Raw genomic sequence first — 10,798 nt, 5'->3', positions numbered from 1 at the left:
TGTGGATAAGAGTCTAACTGATTATGCATCTAATCACAGTCACAGTCAACTTTAATTTGTAATTAACAACTTTTTCTTTAGTACTCTTTAATGATTATTATTAAAGTTTTCTTTGAAAATAAGATATTTTAAGTAATGATTGACAATTGTCGTCAAAAATAGAAAGAATAAGATAACAATTGTAATCACAACCTTCATAGTCTGTAATTTTTTTATATTGAAAAACTTTCAACAACAATTTTTATTTTATCCGTCGTTTATGCAGCATACAAGATGAACTATCACAACAATAACTAACAAACTCATGGATTTGATTCCAATAATAAATTATTACTTAGTCATCTATATAAAATAAAACCGAAGTTGATTATTAAAGGGTGTTATGTTAAAACTTTACTCATTAGTTGAATAACTTATTCATACTAAAAATAAATAAATTGTATACATAGATATATAACAATATACTCAAGTTAGATATGATAATTAGATTTCCATTTTGATCCTTAAAAGCTCTAAACTTCATTGTGCATCTACTCTTTGAAAGCTGGTATTGTATCTATCAAACTTTATTATTTGTTAAAGTCAAAATGATTCGGTGAAAACGAATATTTGGATTTTTAAACTCAGAAAAAGTTAACAACGGTTAGAAGTTATATAAAGAATACTTGTAATTAGAATGATAGTATAAAAACTTGTTATAATATAAGAGATAGTAAATAATAGTTATTGTAATTATAGTATAAAACATTTACGGAAAGAACAACTGGGAGATTAATAAAAACAAATATAAAGATCATTTATCTATTATCTTCAATTATAATTATTGTAAACTTCTCAACTTTGATAATCTTTTTAAACGAGAAAGAATATTGACTATCACACTATGAAGAACACAAATATCACATGACAAAACATACAAAAAGAAAATAACACAAAATAAACCAAGAAAAGAATCTCTTTGCATAACTACAGAAATATCAATCAACTCACTACTTAGCTAGTTGCCATACACTCCTACCTACATATGTACTGAGATAAATTAACTCCTAATTAACAAAACAAAAACACAGCATGTCTGCAAAACTTTATTAACGACACAATATGAAACATTTCAGTTCTAGTGTACTTTATACTTCAGTTAAAACTGACTTAGAAAAACAACACAAAATCATATATTTTGAAATTTGTAACTCCCCAATGGCTATATTTGTCCGTACTTATATATGGTCTTCCGCTTAAATTAAGAAATTAACAACTTTTCACATCTTAATTTTAAATTACATTAATGTGAACCAAAGGTACATAGTTCCTGTAAAATTACAAAAAGAAAAATCAAATGATTAAGAATTGAGATCACAAGTAAACCAATAATATTGAGGTGATTTTGCCTAACAGGTACAGTGAGTACAATGTATGATTAACTGTAATTATAATTTTTGTCAGGCCACTCATCATTCCAGACAAGGATAATCAAGCAGCAGAATGAGCAAGATCAAGCTGAACTATCTAGCAACATAAATATTCAAATATAGATTATTTATGCACTGACAAATTGAACAATCACTATGTCAACGAAATTAAGTAAATCGAAACTACTGAAATACAATAAAATAAAATTTGACCCCTAATGGGACACTTTTCCAGAGAAACTTCGCACCTGATTAGCTAACCGGAAAATAATATCCGTAGCTTTATGGTAGGGACTTTTTCCTCAATAAACATAAAAAATCTCAATCAAAAATAAAATTTTACAGCTTAAGAAAAATACCTGGCAAATCTCCACTTTATAACATACTTTAATACAAAAATCTTTTACTCAAAAAGTGAGGATGTAGGGGTAATTTAAAGTAGCAAAGGAAGACAGGTTCGTCCAGTTACAGAATCATATTGACTCACTTGAGCAGACTCTGGCAGGCCTTAATATCAGATGTTTGTAAATCCAACACTGCTTGTCCGGATGCAGAAGATTTAATGGCCCCTACCGCACTGTCAAATATTTCTCTCTGGAACATGTCATCTTCCACCTTCTTGAGAATCTCTCTCGCCACCTTAAAATCTAATCCCCCAGCCAAAATTAGTTTCCCAATTATCATACCAAAATTACTAGGTGATTTAGGTAAATCTATGCCAATATCATCCAGCAGAGAACCGAATAACAAACAGCCGGCCTCGATATCTATAGCAGTAAGAATCTTCTTAATGTATAGATACTCCATGAGATTGGCTACAGGTTCAACACATGGTGGACTTTTATCAAGTGCAAGGCAAATGGCTTCCTTAACAACCTCAGGGTAAAAAGAAGGAGATTTCAATTCCTCCACACACTGTAATGCCTCATCCAAAAGCCGAACACTGAAATATTCTTGTAGAAGAGAGATAGTTTTGCGTCGAAGATCATCAGTATTCAATCCACCAGATGGTGCTTGTGACTTCCCAGAGGATACAGGAACAGGAGCAACTGTTTTATCAAGTGAAGAGAGCTGAGATACTGTCTCAGGACCTACACCAAAGTTTGCCGGTCGAGCAGAAAATGTAGCAGCTCCATGTACTAGGGCACTATTTCTTCCACTTACAATACCACTACTCCCTTGAGGTAGCAATTTTGAATTAAGGATTGTGGGCTTGGAAAGTAAAGGGCTGTTGGGTCCAGCAGCTTGAACACCTGAGAAGTCTCCTCTTGGCATAGATCTAGACTTAGGCATCTCCCAGTTGCTATTATCAAATCCAGGCATCCCAGGCATCTTTCTGCTCCCTGGCATTCCAGGCATCAGACCCCCTGTACCAGGTCGGGAAATAGGGAAACCCCCGGGGCTGAAATTTCCATGAACACCACCACGGGCATTTCTCATACTTGCAGTGGCACCTGGTCGCAAACCAAGATTCTTTTCTGCCTCTGAATGAATTTCAGTAATGGTTTTGGCTTTGATCTACACAAGTCGGCACTAAAACTTAATAACAAGGCACTAAACACAAAGATATTGAGTCAGAATATAAAAAATCACAAAAAATTACCTCTTCCCGTCTAGGAACCCAATTACTAGCACGTAAGTCTAGAACATCTCGAATCATGAACCTAAGCCGGGGTACAAGTTGTAGATTTGAGCTCAATTCTTTCAATTGACTAAAGTACATATCATTTATACGCCGCGATTTAGGACTTTCATCAAGTTGCTTGCCAATAGTATTGAAAAACTGACATATGGCTTCCACATTTTCCTCAACAGGACAAGACTTGCTGTCTGGGGTTCCTAAAAGCTCCTGCTCAAAGTAAAAAGCATACAAGTAAGTGGATATTTATGAACCAACACTAACATTAGTTAGTGACAGTAGACATCTCAAGTTCTTCAAACCTGAACAATGTGATGGACAATCTTTTCAGGAACCATCTTCTGCTTCAATAGCTCACCAATTAAACGAATATTTCCAAGAGTCCGAAGCTTGAGCAGTCTTTCCTTGTCCATACGCTCCGTCTCCTGCTCAGGGACAGCCATCCTTTTTAGTTCCACACCTTCAAATGCCTCCTGGCAATTATTCAATAATACTCTCTTAAAGGTGATTTCCTTCCCATCGGGTTCCCCAGATGGGAATGGAGGCAGTTTTTCATTCAGATCAGAACACAGAAGAGCATACATTGGGCAAAATGTTGGTTCTAGAACAGCCTTGTCAAATATAAGTGAAATGACATCCTGCACTCACAAAGCAAAGCGAGTAAATTTAGAACAAGAATGTGAACAGATATAGATTAACAGCGGCAATTTAAAAGTGACGACCTTCAAGATGTCAGCAGAGGTAATGCCAGAATCAATTAACTGACCCTTCAGGACATCAAATTTCTCAGGAGTTAACTTATTCAGTATTCTGCATAAAATAAGACAACGTATAAGTAGCCAGAACCATCCAATTGAAAATATGTATAAATAGAAGGAGCTATCCTATTATTGTATATAAATAGCAGAAGCAACACAGGTCCAAAGACCATTAATAGAGTATAATGTGAAAAAGGCTTAAAAACAGCTTCAGAAGTGGCTCATTAATTTATACAGGAAAGGTAGAATCTTTTGTAAACAAAACTGACTTATTTTTTTATTTTTTACTTTCATATTTAATAGTCAACACCCTCCAATTGTGCATGGCTGAAGCCATTTTACAACCTAGCAGCATCAAGGGCAATTACTACACGATACATGTACTACAGAAGCTAAGATTCAAGCACACATGGCAACCCAGAATCCTTTCCCGATGGCTAATGGGACTCACACCTAACGGCAATTCACAACTCCAAAAATTTACCCTTTCACAGTCTTTAAGACACGATCCTTTTCAGATAGACTTCCCCTTCTGGCTGACCAAGGAACCTCAGCCTTGGTTAGTGTAGGAGTAGGTCCTCCCTGAATAAATAGACAGCAGATTAAAAATAATACAAATTCATCACGTCAATCTAATAATAGGTAAACAGTCAAATAACAATGATATTAAGCAAAAATTCTTGTAATAGCATATGACAAATACTCTTAATCTATTAACCAAGTAATTCTGATAAGGCCAGCAGCATAACTCACTCATCATGAATTACTAGTCTAAGGGGAACGGGTAGACTTCAAAAGAACATACAAAAACATTTATTACTAAATAAAAATAACTCCCGTTTTTTAATAGTAGCTCAGCACAATATCTTCTAATAATTGTAATTTTTATAAGTGGTGTTGGGATCTCCATTGAAACAACCCAACTAACATTCATTTAGATCCATGCTAACACATGCTTCTTCAACTGGTTTGCATCATCTGCAGCCAACTAAAAAAACACACTACAACTACAAAATTGCAGTGGCCATTGATACATGGATAAAAGCAAATGAAGCTACATTGTAACGAACAAATTAAGAAAAGACAAGAAAAGCAAGAAAAATTTATTTACTAAGCCAACAACTTATCATGTATGTAAGTTAGCTATTTATGTGGTGATGACCGCATCACATGTCCAAGAGTAACATAGATAAAAACTAGAAAAAAAAAATCATGCAAATATTGGTCACAGGTTCATCAGGGAATACGTAGCAAAAAAAAATTATGATAATAAAAATATATATATAAAGCAACAATAAGTGTATGTATAGCAATCACTCCTTTGGAAAAATCTCATCTCATTTATTTCTTTTGCTGTGAGCAAAACAAATAGTAAGACAGTTGTATAACATTTTCTTGTAAACTGATTTATTTCTTCCAATGCTTACCCCTTGGGTAGAAGACATTTGTGTCCTTGCAAACTGACTACTGTTATCTCTGAGGTTTTCCCAAGACCTCTCATCTGGGCTAGCAGGAAGTTGTCCAGAACGACCACGCCAATCACGATTATCTGTCTCGGGATACCGATTTTGTAGTTGATGAGGAGGCTGCACAATATTACATAACATAAATTGTAAAAATGAATACAGATAGATTTATAAAACAGATAATAATTAATTGCTACAGTCAAAAGAACAAATGTATCAGATCAGTAGTACAAGTACGTTTTCCACCAAAAAATAAATCAACTTTATTAATCAATTTACAAATGGGATGGAAGATGATTTATGGTTCTTAACAAAACTATAAAGAAGGCAGAGTAGATAGTTACATTGCTGTCAGCACGTCCTCCCCAACTTTGATTTTCACCAAAAAGTTCAGCTTCTATATCTTGCTTAATTTTCAGAGTATCATCAGGGACGTCAACAATAACCTACAAAAGAAAATTTTCAACAAATTAGATAACAGTTAAAACATCAGTATTAGTTTAGATGCTTACACGAGTCACAAAAGAATACTGAACCATAATATTCAGAAGCAGATTTCTCTAGTATGGAGTGCAAAGGGGGAGAAATACCACGAAAAGAAAAATTTCGAGACTTAGGTAATATAGCCTTTTAATGCACCAAAACACAATCCCCCCCCCCCACCAAAAAAAAAAAAGATAGACCGCTGATCCTATAATAAAATAATAAAAATCAATTAGCCATGACCGAATGCTGATCCTACACTAGATTTTAGCAGAAGATAGGTGTGATCAGTATAAAGCTTAAATAACAAAAAAAAGGACAGTAGATCAAAGAACTGTTAAAAGAAAATAAAAAATTCTGCTTATTCAGAAACAGATTTATAGAAATAAAAATAAAGCTAAATTTCAAGAACAAACAATTACCTCTTGAAGCTGTAAAAGCTTATCTCTGGTATATTGCACACGTTCACGAACCTCAAAACGTGAATCTCCGGTCTATAAATCAAAAACAATAAACAATCAAGATACAGATCTCTATGCAAAGCCCACACTAAAACCACGACCTTACAACCAATAAACACCTCATATATGATAGTATGCAACGATAAACATCACATAATCACATTTATTTTCCATTCAAGTCCCTTACAAAACTCTGGTGATAAAAATGGTTATAAATTAACCAGCATACACGAAACTCAATGATGAACCAACATTTCTCCTAACATTTGCTAAGACAAAACCGTCCCCCTTTTCAATTCCTTAGAAACAAATACGCTGATAACACAACAGACTCATTTACTACGTTGTGTGGGAAAAAGCCTCTCTCTTGCATAAGATACGTGTGAAACATTCAAAAAAACATAAAAACTTCCTTAATGCAAAGGCAATGAACCAACATGCCTAGCAACATTAGGCCAACACAGTCGTTTTTTAAGGAAAATCGCATAGGCAGAGGCAGCTCTTGCAAACTGTTTTACTGCAATGGCATTTCCTGTGAGAGGGAACCCCATTGGTATTGATATTCACTAACAACCGTAGAACCAAACCCTAGTTCCAAAGACAAACTTGTAGGAATGTGTGTGGGTCCTTTGTGGGCAATCTAAAACTCAAGAAAGCCCACCTAAAGCCCACACGTTGCTTTGTGTCCATATTTACAGCAAGAACCCATAGCTGAGTGCTCCCACCAAGAATCAGGACATTCCAACTTTAATACCCTAAACTTAAATTCTACAACCATATTCATCAAATATAAAATGATAACAATAGTAATAACAAAAGCAACAGCAGTTGGGTAAGTGTAACGAGATCCAAAGAAAAGGTGGTTGAGAAATCGGAGAAGTGAGTGGAGAGAAGCGAAAGATCTGACCTTGAGGGAGAAAGACGCATGGGGGCGCGTGAGAGGGAGATCGGCGGAGGAAGTGAAAGAGGAGGAGGAGAGAGCAAAAAGCCTGCTTCCGCCGCCACGACCGCCGCCAGGCCTCAAGCTTAGAACCGTTGAATCAGCCTGCTGCATATCACTACTGAGTGCCACAGACTAGAGAGTGTTGATTGATGGATTGTTGTTTCTTCTCTCTCTCTTCTGCGCAGCGCCAGAGAGAAGAGAAAGAGAAACAGTGCGGGAAACAAATAAAACCCTTACACCAAACAACAATTGCAGCGGCTACGCTACTTACTCCCTCTATTTCCCCAAAATTAGTGTCCGCAACCGCTTTTATTTTTTTTAAAAACATTTTTTCAAAATATAACATATATAAGCTCAAATTTTTTATTTTTTATTTTCATCGGATCTAAAATTAAAAGTAGTATAAATCCACATAAGGAAAAAAAATCATATCTAAAATTCACAATATCAAGATCTGATCTTCACCAATTTAACTCCATCAATGAAATTATAATTTTTGAAATCAATAACTTTAAATAAATTTCACAAATTTTACTTGCACCAACATTGCTTCACTTATTAATAATTTTAAATAGAATAAAGTATTTAGATTTCTCTTTAAGAAAATATACAAGGATAAAAAAAAAGTCTACAATTGTGATTTGCAAAGACCCATTATTCAATTGGATATTTTGATAGATTTTATCCTGATTTTTTACTAATTTTGAAAGATTTAAAGTATTCAAGTGGATACTTTCTTTTACTACCCTAAAACACGGTATATTTCCCTATATTAATGTAAATGAATATAGCTTCTCACTCCCAATGGATAAAAGTCATTCATAACTCCAAATTTACAAATGAGGTTTTTTAGTTTCATCCATATAAGAAAGTTGAAAACCCACTTTTAAAGTTAAAATCTCTATAAATACACGATCCCCGTTATATTAAAAGAATCTCATAACACTATCCTACCATTAAAGTGTAAAGTCATAAATAAGATTTATATGATTATATATATATATATATATTTACATACAAAATTCGTTACAAATATTTCAGTCTTGATAAAATTACCTAATGTAACACTAAGTAAAATAATTTACAAAACTTAAAGTTTGAAGAGAAGTATATTAAAATAGTACAAGATGCATCAAAGTCTATATGAAAAACAAAACTTACTTAAAAAGTGAACGCAAGTTCTCAAGAAATAGATGAAGTTTAAATGTAAGCTAAAAAAATATACGTCATCCAAAAAATAACAAAGTAAAATATGAGAATACATTATGAGAATTCAAAGAAGTGTACAAATTTTATGTTTATATCACAAGACACACTTTGAATTACAAAAAATTTTAAAAGTCACGAAAGTTCACTTGTGAATCCCAAAGGTGATTCTAACATGGTGAACCAACTATTTGAGTTAATATGCCCAATACGGTGTTGTAAGTGTTACAAAAAGAATATGTATATATGAAGTTGTCCTTCATATTGAAATAAATTATTAGCTTTAGAATGGAAGAGTTTGAATAGAGTTTAAAACTGATTTGAAAAAAAAAATCGAAGAGGCTTATTAAACATTGGAGGGGTTGTATAATGATTTTGTAAACAAGTTCATAAATGTTTTCGTAAATATTTGTAATAAGACAACAAATAGTTGAAAACTCAAGAAATAGAAAGCAATAAGGAACATTTTGGTGGTTCACCGTTAACTTAGGTAATGTTCAATTCTCCTTTGCCAACTGCAAAGATTTTCACTAATTAAAAATTGATTACAATGATTATCACTATTACTCATATTGGTTATTATTTGTTATACACTTTTAGAACTTGGTCCAATCCCACCACTACCTGAATAAAAATGTGATGTTGAGTTTGACTAGTTATTGCACTTGAAATTAATCTTTTTTATAGGTAAGAAAATTTATTAACGAAATAGGTTTCTTTTCTAAAAACATGAAAGAAATGTTGCAATTCAAGTTTAAGTGATGATATTTTATTTTCTATAGGTTGCAACTATATGAACAATTGATATAATTTGTTTTTATGTCCCCTTTAATTTCTTGGTCAAGTTTGTCATATTGACCTGTTGTCGTATTTTTACGTTCCTTAAATTGTTTCTATTTTGTTTCGTATTTATTAGTGTTAGACTATAAAAATATAAGATTTTAACTTTTAATGATATTAACTATCGAATATTATGATTTTATTAATTTATTATCTAATATATGTTTCAGGTTTTGAATAATATGTTTTTACTATTATATATTTAATTATGAAAAGAGCAAGTAAATCACATTAATTGGTTTAGTTTGTTTTAGATTTTTTTTCTTTCAATTCGAACCAAACTGAATCGCATGTATTTTTTATATTTGATTTGAATGTATTTTTAACAAAAAAACAAAACCAAATCGCACCGCAAACACCTCTGGTGAATGCACAAGTCTACGAGGTGCCTTCTACACTTTAATGACATGTAACATTATCTATGTGTATCCATCATGGAAGTATTACATATTTGGCATAAAAAGAACAAACACGCCCAATAAATGTTTCCTCATTCGTTAGGGGATCACTCATTCATTGTCCTTATATAGGAAGAATATCAAGATGGAACAATAGTTTGTGCGTTAGTCTTTAATCCATCCATGTAGTAATAAAGGATATATGGAGTGATTCTTTGACCTCCAAACAAAACCACGAGAAGAAACATGCACAACACAATAAATATTGATTATTAGTTGCAGTGTGTGAGAACTCTTTTCAATAGTTGTTCTTATCTTTCTTCAATAATATCATTGGTACCTTAATGTCTTAAATTATCTGAGTCTTAAGGTCTTGCATGAACGTATAATTATTTTTCATTTTTAGGTGACATTAGAATTTAATATCTCACTATACACATAACAAGATACTCCCAAATAATCATAACAATTACATGATTCTCTTGCCTAAAAAGTTTTACAACTTCATACCTTATCTAACCTAAAGGTTCACCAATGAACATTTCTCAGGTACCCTATTATAGTTGACTCATAAACCTCCAATCCCTTACTGATATACAATTATCATATTAGTCAACAACCTCCTTCATCCCTAACCTTAACATCTAAACTTATTGTTTAAGTACAACATCAACAATGGAAATCGAGCATATAACCTCCAACATCATCATCAATTCATATATGATTGCCCTATTCAGTCATGGAACAATCCACCATTTAACAAATAAAGTTTTCATTTTATGTTCATAACTCATTATAAAAGCCATGAAAATTTAACATGAACTCCAACATAAAACAACAACAAAAAATGTTAAAATGCAGTAAAATATTTATGAATTTCGTTAAGATGTTTTTGGATTTTTTTAAGGGACCACTACGTAAACCAAGTTTTATTAAGTTTTCTCACAACACATCTTAACTCCAACCAAGTTAAAGTTTGAGATGAAGGTGGAGAATCTAACTCCTGAAAAAATAATTTTATTAAACTTAATAATACGACAACAATATCATAAAAAAGAAAGGTATAATTACCTTATTCGTCCCTACACTTAGGGGCAATAATCAATTTAGTATAATAATTTTTAAAAAAATCAATTTGATTTCTATATTTATTAAAATGTATTTAAAATGATCGTTTATATTAAATTCCCAAATC

The 10,798-nt window shown here is 32.6% G+C and overlaps 1 protein-coding gene and 1 non-coding gene across 2 annotated transcripts; both read right to left on the bottom strand.

The window, feature by feature from the left end:
* Positions 1–1,507: 1,507 nt before the first annotated feature.
* LOC137823150 (eukaryotic translation initiation factor) lies at positions 1,508–7,476 on the bottom strand. Its single transcript, XM_068628294.1, has 9 exons — positions 7,124–7,476; positions 6,178–6,249; positions 5,617–5,718; positions 5,234–5,392; positions 4,291–4,388; positions 3,771–3,858; positions 3,351–3,686; positions 3,013–3,258; positions 1,508–2,927 (listed from the first exon to the last, which is right to left on the bottom strand). The coding sequence occupies exons 1-9, from the start codon at positions 7,268–7,270 to the stop codon at positions 1,893–1,895; spliced, it is 2,283 nt and encodes a 760-aa protein (XP_068484395.1). The 5' UTR covers positions 7,271–7,476; the 3' UTR covers positions 1,508–1,892.
* On the bottom strand, positions 6,829–6,932 carry LOC137823248 (small nucleolar RNA snoR103). The gene has a single exon (XR_011083101.1). It is a non-coding gene; the product is annotated as a small nucleolar RNA snoR103 (small nucleolar RNA).
* Positions 7,477–10,798: the final 3,322 nt, after the last annotated feature.

Source organism: Phaseolus vulgaris, chromosome 9, assembly GCF_051622355.1.
Source record: "Phaseolus vulgaris cultivar YP4 chromosome 9, ASM5162235v1, whole genome shotgun sequence".
NCBI classification, from domain to species: Eukaryota; Viridiplantae; Streptophyta; class Magnoliopsida; order Fabales; family Fabaceae; genus Phaseolus; species Phaseolus vulgaris.
Note: the sequence above shows the minus strand (reverse complement) of the source record. Positions and strands in the feature narration are given on the sequence as shown.

Coding starts and splice junctions, on each gene's coding strand:
- LOC137823150 (XM_068628294.1), bottom strand. CDS start 7,270: ATGCAGCAGGCTGATTCAACGGTTCTAAGCTTGAGGCCTGGCGGCGGT. Junction 3,859..4,290: donor GTCTTAAAGACTGTGAAAGG/GTAAATTTTTGG, acceptor TATTTTATGCAG/AATACTGAATAAGTTAACTC. Junction 3,687..3,770: donor CCTCTGCTGACATCTTGAAG/GTCGTCACTTTT, acceptor TTGTGAGTGCAG/GATGTCATTTCACTTATATT.